This window comes from Ciconia boyciana, chromosome 4, assembly GCF_034638445.1.
Source record: "Ciconia boyciana chromosome 4, ASM3463844v1, whole genome shotgun sequence".
In the NCBI taxonomy this organism is placed as follows: domain Eukaryota; kingdom Metazoa; phylum Chordata; class Aves; order Ciconiiformes; family Ciconiidae; genus Ciconia; species Ciconia boyciana.
The window spans coordinates 13,060,040-13,077,204 of NC_132937.1; the positions used below are offsets into that span (position 1 = coordinate 13,060,040).

Here is a 17,165-nt window from a genome sequence, read left to right on the forward strand (position 1 = left end):
AGGAGATCAGGTCTGTGCCACTTACTGCAAGATTTTCAGAAAAGTTGTCTTGCAGGCTAAATTTTAGATGAGCACTGTTGAAAACCATCTTAGATTTTTGGCATTGACCTCTTCTAATAGACTGGACTTTAGTGTAAAAGAATTCTGCATTCCTAGTGCGGAGAGTGACACTAACCTATGCAAATGTGAACAGTCGGTGAGGAAGGAATGCTATGCAAGGTAGGGGATACTGCACTGTGTCTACTCCTCATGGTAACAGCTACAGCTCCAGTGACAGTGGTAGGATATCTATTTCACCATGGTAAGACACCTTTAAGTGACTATCTGGTCCCTGATATTTGGACTTTAAAAACCACCAGAGCCGATAATGCACAGGAATGTGGTTCTGATGCTCATTGTGCGGTGCCCATATTTTTGAACTACAAAAGTGTAGTCTTTATAAAGCACAAAATTGAAGACCACTGTGTAATTTTCTTGTGATTTTTCTCACTAATTAGAACTTATTTACTGTGCTGATTAGATAAAGCATCAAACCAAACAAGATAATTTGAAATATATGTTTTCTGAGATAGACATAGATATTGATATAAACATATTAGAACAAAACAGTGTTGTGGAAGTGGAAAGAAATTATTCAATACAATCAGAGGTAAAGATATAGGAAATATAGCATTTCTGCATTAAAGCTTTATGCTCTGAAATTCCTGAAATTAGATGCAATTAAAGAATTGCAAAAGCAAATAATAAGATGTTATGATTAGACAATATCAGAATATAAGCATACTGACAATAACTGTACTGGAAAATTAAAAAACACAAATGACCTGGACTTGGATCATCTATTGCCCTGTTTCTGTGTTGAGCAAAAAGGGAGGAATAAAGATGATGTCAGCTTTAAGCAGGCAGAGCACTTCCCCTTCTCTCTGTGTTGACAGAGTTTGAGACACATACCATACCCTCACAGCATATGTGATATACCCCTATTACAAAGGTTGGAAGGAGGGAGTCCAGAGATGTTCTGAAATGTCTGCCTGCAGCTTGGGAAACCTATTTGCAATAAGAAATGTTTTGAAGGGTTGCTTACAGTTCCTCATGTAGGTGATCACAGGCTAATTCTGTAGTCAGGTGCCACCTTTACATTTATTTTAAGGTGTGAATTCCTTACATAGTCTAAGGTGGGAGAATGCTTAGTGCAAGAACTACTTTAAAAACATTTAAATATGTATTTTATTATAGTAGAAAAACATAAACCACAGTGTTGGTGATCAGATTAGTTTGCCATATACTTAGTCATGTACTTGATTCAGCATTAAAGTATTTGCATGAAATGTAATGGCCTGTGACAGACAAAGTCAGATTTTTGTTCTCATGGTCTTTCACTCTGTGTGTGAATAAACTCATCTGTTTCTCTGGTTGAAAAAGTATTTCAGATTTTTAGCCTCCTAGATTTGTGACACTACCTTAGATTTCCAAAAATGTGTTTTGCAGTGTGTTCTGCACTGTCAAGTGGCCAAAGAGCTACTCCTTTATTTTCAACTTCTGCCTGAGAAGCAGCCTCTCTGTCTTGAAGGAAATCTGAGCCTGGTCATTGCAGTATTGGACATACATGCCCTTTTTCAGCAATTGATGTGTGCACCTGCAAATATTCAACATGTAACAACAGATTCTAAGGATGTTCCAAATTTTAGATGGCACTAGTTCATGGATTAGAATTAATTTTGACTACTTCATCCATGTAAACAGTTCATTAAGGTAGTTGGCAGTACTCAACATGAAGATCTGAAGAGAGAGAGTTGGTTTTTAATTCCTTCATGATAAGGAACATGCTGTCAGGGTACCATGAAGGTGGGTGGCTCCCTGAGGGCTGGAGAGCCTGGAGCTATGGGGGCTTCATGGGCAGGCATGGCAGGGCCTCGCCAGCCAGGGCCTGTCCCATCACCCCCAGCAAGGGAGCAGGGCAGGCCAGGGGCAGCCTCCAGCCCAGGGCATCAGGCACCTCCTTGGGGACTGGGATGGGCTGAGGCCAGCCTGGGACGTCAGCCCACGTGTCCGGCCCAACTCAGTGGGGCCCATGGCCAGGCAGGGCATGGCTGTGGCAGAGCTGAAGACCAGCACTCCTATGGCATCTTTGGGCTGGGCTGAAATGGGGTCCTGGGCCATGGGCAGGGGTGGGGGAAGGCCCCAGGGGAGCCTGGGCAAGGCCAGTAAGGCCCAGTAGTGCCATCAGGGCCCTGACACATGCATATGGAGGTTTTAGGAATGCCAGAACAGCATGAATAGGGATGAGAGGTAATCTCTTCACAGTTGAGCCTTCATTTATAAAATTGTCTCTCACCATATGCGCTGTGCCTGGGCAATTTGGAACTTTGGGCAAGAATTTTAGGGGACTGTTAATGATAGTAAATATGAGATTAAGCAGTAAGACCCAGACTTTCAGACTATGTAGGATCTGAGCCTAAGTGCTTTAACCAGCCCAGGGATGTAGCAAAACTGAAAAATAAGAGCTATAGAGTAGGGAAGCCATTTTCTTGACAATATATTGCAAATATAAGCAAATCATACACACAGTTTTCCTTAGCAAATTTGATCAGACCATTTATCTCCATTGCAATGGGAGCAGTGGAGTTTTGCTTGGCTCCCAAAATGAAATCTTCTCAATAACTCCTCAATAATCGTGAAATGAGATGATACACAATGCAACCTTTTTCTTTGTGCACTCCCAGTGCAGGTGGCCATCACATACACCTAAATTGCCTATATTATTCACAGCATTTTAATGATTCCCAAATACTGGCTTTTTCCCAGTACAGGAAAACTGTAGTGCCAACAGAGCCCTTTACATAGCTTTAGACTTTGAAGAGCAAGAATTTCCTAGTAACAGTTATACTACCTGTATCACCAGAATAAGCTAATTAGAGAGAGGATGTCACTGTCAGATATCAACTTAGCCCTATATTGTTGTAGGAATCTTTACATTTATATTTACATTATTTGAAATGGTTGATTTCTTAAGCTATAACAAGAGCAAAGAGTTCCTATTTCAGTACAAAAAGCAGCTGATATTTCACAAGATGCCTGAGAATTCTTTCACAGCAAGTCAATAAATTTTATATACCACATCTGTCTCAGCTGGGTCTCAGTAATTCAGTAAAGAAGGTTATCATGGTTTAGCTTCAGTTGGCAACTAAGCACCACACAGCCGCTCACTCACCCTCCTCCCTCCCGGTGGGATGGGGGAGAGAATCAGAAGAGCAAAAGTAAGAAAACTCTTGGGTTGAGATAAGAACAGTTTAATAATTGAAATATAATAATAATAATAATAATAATAATAATAATAATAATAATGAAAACAACAAGAGAGAGAGAAAAACAAAACTCAGGAAAAAAAACAAGTGATGCAACCCAACCACTTACCACCCGCCGACCAACGCCTAGTCAGTCCCCGAGCAGCAATCGCTGCCCCCCGGCCAACTCCCCCCAGTTTATATACTGAGCATGATGTCATATGGTATGGAATAGCCCTTTGGCCAGTATGGATCAACTGTCTTGGCTGTGCCCCCTGCCAGCTTCTTGTGCACCTGGCAGAGCAGGGGAAGCTGAAAAGTCCTTGACTACTGTAAACATTACTGAGCAACAACTAAAACATCAGCGTGTTATCAACATTATTCTCATACTAAATCCAAAACACAGTGCTATACCAGCTACTAGGAAGAAAATTAACTCTATCCCAGCTGAAACCAGGACAAAGGTCTATTAGTGTAATGTGGAAATGGGCAGGTACTTTAATGTAAAGATATTCTTTTTCTGGATGAGCATATTTGCAGATTTGTTTTCTTCTACCACTTGAAGTTAGTAAAGGTCATGTACTATGAGATGACTAACATGCAACATGTAAGTAAGAACCTTCAATTAGCTTTTTTAAAAGTATGTTTAGGTCAACACCAGTACAACTTCCTGGCATTAGTTCATTATTGTTGGTATTTATTTTGTTTGGGTGGTAAACAATAAGATCTGTTCCAACAATGCATATTGTTGTATAAAAAATATATACACATAAGATGCAAGAAGAGAAAGGCACCTATTCATTGCCTTGTAATTACTATTAGGCAAAATTATCATTCTTCTAAGTAGTGGGAAACTGAATCGAGTGGAGTGTAAAACTGAATGTGAAAATAGCAAAATTTCTATTACTGCATTTATTCTTGTTTCATTTATTTTTCTTATATTATAAATTCCAGGGTAAATTATAGCATAGTTTGATCTCATATTTATATAGACCCATTCTAAATTTAACATTCCTTTTGACAGGCTTGGTGGTCAGTCATAATGTCACATATATGTGTTGCGTTAAGAGTTACTGTCGCATACAAATAGGAGTCTGAGGAGTGGCTGGAGGGGGGAAACCCTCCCGTTGAGTCACGAGGTTCAGACAGGACCCCCTTGCTTTCTAAACTCCTTCTCAGAGAGGAGTCTAGGTGCGGCTAGGTCCAGTCCTAGTCTCAGACTTGGTCAACGGTTTATTTTCTAAGGACTGTGTGTATAGCCACTTATCAGAACCAGAGCCTTCTCAGGGCTTTCGCTAAGGCGACAGCATTAATTTACAACGTTATAAGTCCGGTCGTGTTCAGCATACTGAACTTCACGATTATGGATTCACTAATAACGCGCTTACACCCCCAGTCTAGTCGTGTCGCATGAACTATCACGGCCACACTTAAAGAGTCTGGTCGTGTTCAATGAGAACTACCACGGCTAGATCAGTGAAGAGTGCAGTTTATTAGAGCAACAGACACACAGGTTCTTTGGATTACCGGTGATAAATTCACTGTCTGCAAAGCACATGCAAATACCAAGAATATGAGTAACACGGCCGGACACAAACGCGTTAAAAGATAATAAAGCAACTCTAGAGAGATTTCTAAGTTTCCCGGGGAGGCACTTGGAATAACCAAGTGTTCGACTCTTACCCAAAGGCGTCCTGATGGGGGGGAAGAGAGGCTCAGCCCATTGACTGATCCCAAACGTCAGAGTGGTACACGATGGTGTCTTCCCTAACATTCTCTTTCTCTTAAGCCATTTTATACTATCTTTCACCTTTCAGGTGGAGCTTGAGTGACTCTAGTCATACATACCTTTGTTTAGGATTGGTGTAAAGTTTTCTCGCTTCGCTTTTAAAGGTATAAGCTAGGAAAATTCAGAGCACAAGCTCAGTGAGGAGTGGTTGCACCTTGGAGGCGGGTAGCTTTTGGGATGGAGGTGTGTTTTGGTATTATAATGATGTTATAATGAGCAAAGTTCACCAAAAGGACAGCATTTTGTCAAAAACGTGGCAGGCTGTTGGCCCAGGGTAGCAAATATGCAGCTTATCAGTTCCATGATACCTTTAAGTTCCCATATGATCGCAGAGCTTGGCCGCGGCATCTCCACACCGCTCCACCCTCTGAGCAGTTCCTCTTAGAGTCAGCACACCAAGTTCCCCTGGCGTTACCAACATCTAAGGTTGCAGGCCTAGGGAACTTCCATGGAATGGATTCCTTGCATGTCAGTCGCACTCCACCCGGGAAGCTTCTTCAATGCTGTGCCTTACCTAAAAGTGTGAATATAAGTTTAATTTCTAAGTCACCTCCAGCAATTATCCCACAATATGGTATTTGTATTTAATGTAACCCAATAAGAAATAGGAATCCTCCATTAAATGGAATGTACATATTCTTCTTGGAAGAATTATGATAATTTCCACAAGTAAGAGCATATGCTTGTTGAGAACTTGAAATGACTACTAATATTTATTAAAACTCCTTCAAAAATTTGAAAGTTCTTTCCTATTAAAATTAATGGGAAGTAGGCATCCCAGGTTCCTAAACATCTTCTAAATTCTCAACCCATATGGTCAGTGAAAAGCATTAGAGTAAATGAAAGAAAAAAGCAAAGAAAGGACATATTTATTGTCTTGTTCTTAACTCTTCTAGGACTACCATAGAGGTTTTGTTCATTAATTATATTTTTGTTTCTTTGAAATGATAAAATAAAAAATCAACAGGATCAAAACTTCAAGAAGTCAAAATACAAAAATCATCTGATTTTTCATACTTTGAGACTTTGAACTCATGACAATGCTGTTCAAGAATGTTGAGAGATATGGAAATAAATTATTCACTCCTTATTTGTGTTACCTTAATATGTGGAAAGGTTCCAAACTTAAATGCTCAGTAGAGAAGCATTTCCATAACTCTGAGAATATTGAGAATTGCAGCTAGTTTGCAACCATTGTCATACCAGTGATCCAAACTATACGTAAGGTGCAGATGTTACTAATGGGGTATGAAGGAAGAGAAATAAACTTCACTGTCCGTCCTATCCTGAATAAACTTGTGCCTTATTCTTACCCTTAAATTCTTACAATACAGAAGTGACCATTTAAGATAGTTGTACTTTAATTTGCAACATAGTTCAAATAGTAGTTTTCCATGACTAGATTAATATTCTGTATTAATTTTTATTGACTGACTAACTACCAGTGCATAAAAATAGCTTTTCTGGATGTGAGTTTTTAAAAAGGGATATCATAAGGATTAATCATGCAATCTGCACTTGGACAAAATTCTCTCTAGTTAATGGCACTTGTGCCTAATTGCAGTATATGGGAACATGCCCAAGAAGAGCATTCTATGCTCAGAAAGCATTTGTCTTTATATTGTGGCATTAGTCCAAATACAAAGTCTGGCACTGCATTTCATGACATGTGCTGCTCCACTAGTTCTGTCTAGAAACAAGCTCTTCTATGTGTAAAATATTTTTACTCTTTCAGATCAGTATAACAAACAACACTAAGAAAAATAATTTTCTCTGAAAACTTCCAAAATTGAAAATACTGTAAATTTTACAAATTCTGACATATGCCCTTTAAAACTTGTGCATCTACTGGTTTTATTTTCATTATTGTACTGGGTTTACATGGCAAGGTTTTGGTAGCAGGAGGAGTTGCAGGGGTGGCTTCTGTGAGAATATGCCAGAAGCTGCCCCCATGTTGGACGGAGACAGTTCCAGCTGGCTCCAAGACGAACCTGCCGCTGGCCAAAGCTGAGCCGATCAGTGACGTTGGTAGAGCCTCTGTGATAACATATTTAAGAAAGGGTAAAAAATGCTGCATTTTATACTTTTTGTTTGTGTGTGTGTGCCTCTGAATGTAAATGAGACCATTCTCTTTGGTGGATTTATCTGAAGTTGGGACAGCTGCCTCAGAGCAAGCTACAGCTTTCTGAGTAAGGAGGATATGGTTTAAATAGATAGTTTAAATGCAGATTTTTCTTAACTGCAAGCCACATGCATGTATTCATCAGTGATTTTTAAATAATGGGTTTCTATATCATTGGTTTAAGTTCCACAGTCTTACATTCCAGAATCCACATTATACCAAAAGAATAACAATTTGGTGGCTGGAAGGAAGAATGTCTATTTTATGGCTCCAAAATGCTAGCTGGCATAATATGCCATGAACAGCAGAAATCCATTGGTAAAGAGAAGACTGCAGTAGTTCTTAAAATAAAAGTTCTAAAAATATAAATGTAAGAAATGTTATCACTGTTCAAAGTATTTTACATCAGTAGGTAAATAATATTAAAGGTCTGAATAAAGTTTCTGAACAGTATAATTTGATAAGGATGCATTCTTTCTCTTAGTTTTTTAATAGAAAATTATATTAAGCAAATCTTCTGTAGGAAACAGGAGTGTTTTCTTGTAAAGGTTTCTTTTCTCCAAAAATTGCAAGCATAAAAACAAACATATAGGCTACAGTGCATGCTGTTTCCTTAAATATTTTAGCATATTGAAGAATTTTTAAAAACTACATTGTTTCTTCAAACAGCTTTATTTTCACACTCTGAACAAATGCTTGTCATACAACAGATTTCACAAGGCAGTTTTACTTCCTTTTGGTAAAATAGCTCCTGTATGAAACCAGCACCAGAAAAGCTCTTCTTTTGCTTCAGTTTCTTCTCTTGATCCTTTCACCATGTCATAACTGTTTTTCCAGTCTTCAGTTTGTCAAACTGAAGTTCAGCTTTTAAAAGGCACTGTAGTTTCTAGAAAAAAGCAATATTGTATATTTAAAATGCCCCTTTTAATCTCTTCACCTGTAAGAACACATAGCATTAATTAGAGCTTAAAATATAGCAAATCCATGTTGAGAGCAATTGTTGGCTTAAGAAAAATCCTACTAACATGAAATGGTAAATTCTTGCCAGTGCTCTTTTTGCTTGATAAGTGTAAAATATACTTTTTAAAAATTAACTCATTTTGTCTCACTAACTGTAAGATATTATTAAGGAAATAAACAACCAGACTAACTACAAAGAATATTTTTGTTTAAAATCTCTGAAGTGATCTGAGTGCATTTAAGTTTTGATCTTAATTCTTTTTTCAAAGTGTTGGAAGATTATTATAAGTAAAAGCATAAGAATAAAAAAGCCAGGGCAGACCAGTGGCTAATAGCAGGTACCCAAAGAATATGAGTCAAGCACTTAGTAATACTTCCTCTGTGTCCCAATCCTAGTTTTCACGGTTCAGGGTGTTCCAGAGCCTGAAGTGGTATTTTTGTATTTAATAGTCCTTGATCAATTTTCTTCATGAATTTGTTGATATGATTAATACAATTAGTTCATGTGCTTGCAGATTAAAAATATTATTTAATGGTAGTAATGCTTGGGCATACTTCATTATCCAAACTAGAAAACAGATTCACTATAATTTACTGTTATTTTTATGGCCACCTCATAGACTTTATTAAATTTAGTTCCATTATGCAGTTATGTTCATTAGGGCTGTAACCCCCATTTCACATATGAAAAAAGTGAGATACTGAGTGCTTCACTGACTTTGGGACTACAAAGGAAATTGTGAAGTTCCAGGGATTCTAATTCATAGGTCTGTTCTGTGCTCACTAGTTCATCTTCCCACACTGTTTTTAGCTTGTGTGTTGCAGCTTGCTAGCTGTAAACAAAAGATGAGCCCAGAACAGAATGTCTTCCCTAAAATTTTTTTTCCTGGTATTTATATGCAAAATTTTTCTCTTTCTATATTAATTAATTTTCATACTATTGCCTCACTATGGCTGGGCAGTTTCTGTATCTCTCTTGACCCTGTAGTGACAGAATTTCAAGGCTACGCTAAAAAGTCATCTCTTTCCCCAAACTTTGTGAGGGTAGGAGATGAAATTAGATTAAAAAGGGAGGTCTCATTTTTAGCGGGATGGTAGGTCAGTAACAGTACTGATATACAGTTGTTAGTATTATTTAGTGAGAGAAGGAAACTCATTTCTGAAAACAAATAATTAAGCATTTGCTTCTCAGAATTGTTATTGGGGCTTGCAGAAAGCAGCAAAGAAATTAAGATGAAGAATATGGAGGCATATTCCAAATAAGGACATGCTCTTGCTCCCATTGACTTTAGTGTTGACAGAATCAGGTCCAAAAAGTGTGGGGAAAGAGAGCCAAAAACATTTAAGAATCTTCCTATTCCTCCCCTGCCTTTTCTGGAAATTATAGCCTTGCTGTATTCATCCTTTGATTAAAAACAAAACAAAATCATGAACTGGAAAGGGCTGAGTCAGGCAAGTCAGAATCCTCTGTACTTGTTGAGAAAACACAGCATAGCTTTGACTTCTTTTTTTTTTAAGCCATAATATCATCTGACTTTCCTAATTCTCTTTAAGGCCAAAGTTAGATCTTGGCTCCTTTGAGTGCACAGTATATCATTGTATATACTATAGTACTATAAATAGAGTCATATAATCAAGTTAAAATGCAGCATATCAGTGAAATGTTGTCTGCCATGAAGGAAAGCATTTTAAGACTAGTTGTTCCAAATATGGCATGAGTTGTATTTTCCTATATAGATACATTACTTGATACATGTATTTGAATTTTTTATTTGAAATTTTTAATGTTCAGTCTTAAGAAATACCTTTGAGCTTATGACCCTTCTCTCTTTTTTTTTCTTTTATCTTTTTTTTTAAACAGGAAATGGGTATGGCAACCCCTGCAACTCACCAGGTCTGCTGGGCTCACCTGGCAATTTGAATAAGAATATGCAAGCAAAATCTCCGCTCCCAATGAATTTGGGAATGAACAACCATAAACCAGATCTCCGAGTGCTTATTCCACCTGGCAGCAAAAATACAATGCCATCAGTGGTAATGCATTCTCAAAGCTTTTTTTCCCCTTTCAAATAAGAGATATTTAAGAATTACAAGGCCTGCTAAATCTACTAAAATCAGTAGAAAAACATTCCATATTCTTGCTTACTTAGTCTTTCTATCTAACCTTAAGGCCTGACATTTTGCAGAGCCTATTTGATTGCTTTGATGAAGTCATTTTTACTTCATTTTTCTATTGAGTTACAAAATGGGAACTGTGTCTTGCACAGTCTAAACTTGTGCACTCTCCTTCCTAGTAGCTGAAAGAGCCTTTCCTGGATTTATTATAAAGACTGAATTCAACCCGAAGTATTACTACTACACTATATTTTTCTTAAATATTTAGCCACACGGTTTCTCAGAAGATGGCAGATTAACTACAAATAAATTAATTTGAATTCTATCACACTGATCTCCAAAGGCCAAATTTTATAATGATGAGAGGTAGTAAATAGATAGAGCAAGATAAAATGGGGCATCAGATTGCTGTATCTCCTGCCAGGATTAAAAAAATGTAAGCAGAGTAGTATGATAGAAGGTTGAATCGTTAAGGTGTCATGTGAGCATCTTTCAGTTCCCTACTGAAAGTGGTTACAAGTAAAATTGTTGATTAGTGGTTGCAAGCAAGTCTTTCATGAATGATTTAACATTAAAAGTGAACTTCATTAAAAAAAATATCTTGATGGTGAATTTAAGTGATGCTATAAACACATTTTTCTATTATTTAACAGACACACTATTAAAACAACTTTCAAGTTGGCTACTTTAACTTGATGCATTATAAATTAACTTTGAATATCTAACTAAACCCCCCATAAATGTGATGCTGTCTTCTGAGAGGATAAGTAATAAATAGTCTCCTACAGGGCTATACTCAAAATCAACCAAGGCAGTGACAAGCTGTCTTCATTAAATGATTTATTTGAAGGTCCTTAAAAACTGATACTTTCCAAGGGATTCTGTGAATGGTCAGGTCTCCTGAAACCAGGTATAGCAACACTATCTGCAGCCACTGGGGTTGTGGAAGAAATAACTAATTCTAAGACAAAGAGTTGTGCTGAAAACTGAATAGATTGTCTTCACAGTTGAGACAAACATCTCATTAAAAGGACAAAGAACAGATCTATGAACTGTTATTTTTCTAAGCTATGCTCAGAAAATATTTAATTTGCTACCCCTATCAGATGAAGCTGTTCATTAGACTAGAAAATCTGCACCCTGGTAAATATATACATTCACCAATTTTTAATGCTCCTTTCCTATGCTCTCAGTGTGAGGATGTTGATCTGCTTTTGGTAAGTGGTAGTGACCTTCATCTTAATAATGGGGAAAAAAACAGTTCTTTTGTCTGATTTATATTTGTGTAGAAGTGGTGATTGAAATAAAATAGAAAACTTTACCATTACTATATTATAAACAAAAGAATCATAATTTTTGAAATCTAGCAATATAGAAGACAAAGATGCACTTTTTGCACATATTCAAATTATGCATGTTAAAATAAAGCTTTCCTGTTGTTAGAGCTTGGAGTTTTGATAGTGTGTAATCTTGTGCTATTGAAGATGACACAGCCTTCTTACATTTTTTGGTGGCTCTCTGGATGTTTTGTCCTGCCACTCACAGGACTGGAGTTCTCAAATGCAATTTTACGTTACAGCATCTAGTGCCTCAGAGTTAAAGATAAATGTGTAACTGCTTTGCTACCTAATACTCCTTGAAGTTTGTTTTGCTATTACAAAAAGCAAAGTAGGCAGAGCACCATCTGCTGCTATAAAGAGTTCAGTATTCAGTTCTATTGGGGTGCCACTCACTGAATTAAGCATAAAATCCATTAATGCTTTCTTGTTTTTTCATTTGAATGAAAAGCAAAACAATAGGAATAGCATTTACATATTTCATCAGTTTTTCTACCCACAATAAAAGCAATCTTACTTGTTACTAGTTCAGTTACCCAGGAGATACTGATGTAATGGGTTACTATGGTGACAACTGGTCTCTTGAAGGATTGTAAATTATAGAGTTGACAGAGTTCATGAAAACCACATGTTAAATGATTAATTTCTACAAATTTATATCAGCTTGTATTTCTTATGCACAAAGCATACCCAGAAAGCTAATACACTTAACTGACTTAAAGCTAGTCAATAATATGTTTATCTTACTTTAAAAGAATCAGAGGATAACTAACTCCCAGTCTGCTCAGTCATTGGCTACTCCAGTGGTTTCCATAGCAACTCCTACTCTACCAGGGCAAGGGATGGGAGGATACCCATCAGCCATCTCAACAACATATGGTACTGGTAAGTATCAGTGCAGATGTAAAAGGTGGGGGAGGGAACAAGATGCTGATAAATGTCTGTCTCAGTAGTAATGAATTAGCCAATGATTGCTGGGCTAAACTAAAAAATTCATAGCTGATATGCTTTCATGCTTCATTTACTTATTCTGTATCTGTCACTGACTTGAGACATATTGATTTAAAAATATATATTTTGTTTGAATAGAAAACTGCTTTGATAGCTTTTTTCCATTGGCTTTAATAAGAACTGTAACTTAAAAGAGACTTCCTAATCCTCTTAATACAACAGATAATTTCACCTAGGTCTTGAATGCACCTTCCTAAAGTCATAAGGGTAGTGGGAGCAAGCAGTTTCACAATGGAGTTTAATAAGTTTGTGGGCTATTACATAGTTACTTAGAAGGGACTAGAAATGAAGCCCCAAGACATGCTTTCCATTTTCCATGCACATTGCTACTGTATAAAACATGTTGGTATACATATCAGATGCTTTTAGAGAAGATATGCATTGCTCAGACACAGACTACCTACTAGTTTCTGTGAGGAGGATCATAAATGAAATATATTACGATGTTTTTCAAGTCTTTTGCTCCGTGAAAATGCATATATAGTTATGATGGATATACAGGCTAAGAATACTTTTGATCTTTCAGATCCAGAAAAGCCCTGGTAAATTACAGAATAATTATTAGTGCATTATTTGCTCCCAAATTAATGAGTTGACTGAAGAGGAGAGTCTGTTTTTCCTAGTGCAACTTAATATGATTGGTGTAATTAAAATTAAAAGGCATATTAAGTGATGTGCAAATTATTATGCTAGTTATTGTTTAATTCCTTCCTCCTTAATTCTCTTTTAATTATTGTCTTTTCTGTTTTCAAATCTAGAATATTCTCTGAGTAGTGCAGATATATCATCTCTCTCTGGGTTTAATACAGCCAACGCTCTTCATATTGGTTCTGTGACTGGCTGGCAACAGCAACACCTACATAATATACCACCATCTGCCCTCAGTCAATTGGGGTAAGCAGTGTTTACTTTAAACTATCATATTGTTCTACAGTGACTTCTGTATCCCCAGTAATCCCAAATCTGGAATATATCAAGATAACATATCAGGAAATATTTACTGTGTATAACAGCTCCATTTCCAAAAACTGAAACTACATATTTCATGAAAAGTTTTTCAGGTAGCTAAAATGAAATATTCTCTGTCCCTGACATTTTCTCAGTAGTAAAGATTACTGCTCATGTTTTGCTCTTTATTTCTTTAAATAGCATTTTATTTCACCACTAAAGACAAAACTAAACACTGTTGCTTTATTTTGCCCTTTATTCCTTTTATTTGCAGTTACTATAGCACAAACCTTTACAATAAACTTGAAAAATTTCTAATTATTTTTAATCAGTGACATAATGATTTGACCTTAGATTAAGTCTTAACATTCTATAATAATCATATGCTCCCATCTGCTCAGCTATGACATACAAATTTCACTTCTTTCAAAATGTTTTATACAAGCAAATAACATAATTAGGCCTAAGAACCCGGCAGCCCATAAAATTTATTGTGATTTACCTATGTTGAGGAGGACAGCCCTCTAGTGGCTAATTTCAAGATATTTCTTCAAGATTGGTGAAGCATACTGCTAAATTATTTCAGTATTTTTTAGGTGATTTCCTTGTGTGAATTTTCACACTTTAATGAGTTATTGAAAAAGTAACCTATTGGCTAATTCAAATAAACTTTAAGAGTATGATTTTTCAAAAATCCTAATATCTGCAGTTTCTATCAAGTAAGATCCTAAGAATTCGCCAACACTCCACACTTAACCTAAGGTATGGCCAGACATGTTTGAATTTTAAAAGTTTTCATTGTAAAAGTACAAGCTGAAAGCAACTGGAGTATATTTGAGTATAATTTGAATTCACAAGCATTAGAAAATTAAACAATTTTTTTCAGAAAGAGGTATTGTGCACACGCACTAATTTTTATACAAGACAGTTGCCATAATCTGAAAGTATTTAATACTATAAAACTTCAGAATTCTCCTTCTAACTTTTCTGACCACACTTTGTAACTTACTGTAAGTTCATTACCATGTACAAACGGTTTGGGTTTTTAAAGGACAGCTATACAAGTGTTTTAGAGGACACATACACTTTTTGAACCCCACTTCTATATAAATAAGCATATATAGATACTAACTACATAAAAAAAACATACAACTGAAATAGTTGCTGTGTTAGAAAAAAATAGTCTTAACTTTCTAATTCTTCTTTTGTTTCCTTTTGAGGTTTGCACTGTTTCTGGGTCAACATTCAGGCTAGCTATACAACTAAAGACAAAGTCTCAAATAAATCAAAAACTCACATGTTAAATATCAATGTATAACTTTACAATAAGCTGATGGTTTTCAGTGGTGTATCAAAGAATGTAATAAGGCTATTTGGTTAACAAAAAAAATAAGTTAAATCCTAAACTAACTATGTGCTTTTTCAGATATGTCATACATCATTATCTGTTTCTAATTCATATCACAGAAAGTATAATAGCTGTGGCTGGTGGAATACATTCTGAGTTGCTACTCTTATTATTCTTTCAGTGATTCATAAATCCATTCAGCTATGAAAGCTGCTTCACTGACAGTTCTGTAGAAGTCTTCTATGTGTGCAGGAAATCATAAGCATTTCTTTATTTTAGTTGCTGAGTTCTATATACAAAAGCACCTATTCTAAATTCTGGATTACTTAAACTTGAAAGTACACAGAAGATATCCAGTCCACATCAGCTGAGCTAGAACTTGCAGAAAAATAAAGACAATCACACAAAAATCCAGTCATCCCCAGACATTTGAGAAAATAAGATCTAGAAAGGGTTTGACCTTCCCAAATCCCTGTGCTATGGGAATACTAGCTGAGTGAGTACATATACTGAAAAGCTATGGAATCTGCAAGATGTTTGTTGATAAACAGTAGTCTGTAAAGACTTATGAGTGCCTACAAAAGAACAGAAGTTACTGGGAGAGTGTCATGGTTTAACTCCAGCCAGCAGCTAAGCACCACACAGCCACTTGCTCACTCCCCCACAGCAGGATGGGGGAGAGAATCAGAAGAGTAAAAGTGAGAAAACTTGTGGGTTGAGATAAAGACAGTTTAATAGGGAAAGCAAAAGCCACACACACAAGCAAAGCAAGGAATTCATTCACTACTTCCCATCAGCAGGCAGGTGTTTAGCCATCTCCAGGAAAGCAGGGCTCCATCACACATAACAGTTTCTTAGGAAAACAAACACCATCACCCCAAATACCATACCATACCATACCATACCATACCATACCATACCATACCATACCATACCATACCATACCATACCATACCATACCATACCATACCATACCATACCATACCATACCATACCATACCATACCATACCATACCATACCATACCATACCATACCATACCATACCATACCATACCATACCCCCTTCCTTCTTCTTCCCCCAGCTTTATATTGCTGAGCATGACATCATGTGGTATGGAATATCCCTTTGGTCAGTTGGGGTCAGCTGTCCCAGCTGTATCCCATCCCAACTTCCTGTGCACCTGGCAGAGCATGGGAAGCTGAAAAGTCCTTGGTTTAGTATAAGCACTACTTACCAACAACTAAAACATCTTTGTATTATCAACACTGTATTCAGCACAAATCCAAAACATAGCCCCATACTAGCTACTATAAAGAAAACTAACTCTATCCCAGCCAAAACCAGCAAAGAGAGGTATTCCAGTTCTCCAGCAGGTTGGTTTGTTTTTCACAGAAAGCTTCACTATCAGCTCCTCTTCCTCAATGCATGGCAGAAGAATGTGGTTAGTAATTGACATATTAGCTTGCTCCAGATAAGTCCCCAACAATTTCAGCAGCACTGTCAGAACCATCTTTCAGATAAGTGTAGAAGATTTCTACAATCTAACTCTAAGTCTCCATGTTGGCTCTGCAATTAGCAACCGTACTAGTGCCAGTGGGCCTAAGGGAAAATATCTGACCATATGGGAGTAGTTCACTTTCCATGTCTGTACAGCTTTTGGCCTTTTGCTGAGCCTGGTGAATAGGATAACAATGTAGAGTCTGTTTTGATATGATTGTGACATTAAAGCAAGTCAGACATTTTAACATTTTAGATTAAAAAGAAAAATATTACTTTCACAGTCTTTTGACTGGGTCTACATCTGGAAAAAATACACATTAATCCCATTAAAAATCAAAATGTATCCCTCCCAAAACATAAGGGGTTTTGTCTGAATATTGTTGCAATGTCTTCTACAGAGAGGGTTACCACTTATTTAACATGGACCAAAGAGTTTATCAGAAGTTAATCACTGTTAACCAGGAGGGGATTTCATTCCTAACTTTGAAATAAACATTATAAATTCTTTAGGCACAAGTCCATTACATGGAAACCACTCTCTCTCATCCATAGTTATCAGTCTAAGAGAGGATCTTTTCTGCCTTAAGTGTCATCCACAGGTGAAAGTTTAGCTTTCATAAAATATAAGTGCAAACTCAGTCACAGTATTTCATCTCAAGAATCTGCAATATAGATAATTATTTACATACGAGAAGTTTCTCCAAACTTCTGCCCAACTAAAGGAAAGACTTGCCCAAATTCATATATGC

General features: G+C 36.7%; 1 protein-coding gene across 12 annotated transcripts in view; it reads left to right on the forward strand.

Annotated features, from left to right (window-relative positions):
• Positions 1 to 17,165, forward strand: part of LOC140650503 (myocyte-specific enhancer factor 2C-like) — an 83,971-nt gene that overhangs the window by 59,274 nt on the left and 7,532 nt on the right. For 8 of the 12 annotated variants that reach the window (XM_072858868.1, XM_072858870.1, XM_072858874.1 and 5 more), the window contains 3 exons: positions 10,017 to 10,189; positions 12,363 to 12,492; positions 13,377 to 13,512. In XM_072858868.1, coding sequence (XP_072714969.1) covers positions 10,017 to 10,189; positions 12,363 to 12,492; positions 13,377 to 13,512 — 439 coding nt within the window. Of the gene's footprint in view, positions 1 to 10,016; positions 10,190 to 11,463; positions 11,488 to 12,362; positions 12,493 to 13,376; positions 13,513 to 17,165 lie in introns of all 12 variants that reach the window. The other 4 variants (XM_072858869.1, XM_072858873.1, XM_072858876.1 and 1 more) reach the window with 1 other exon arrangement.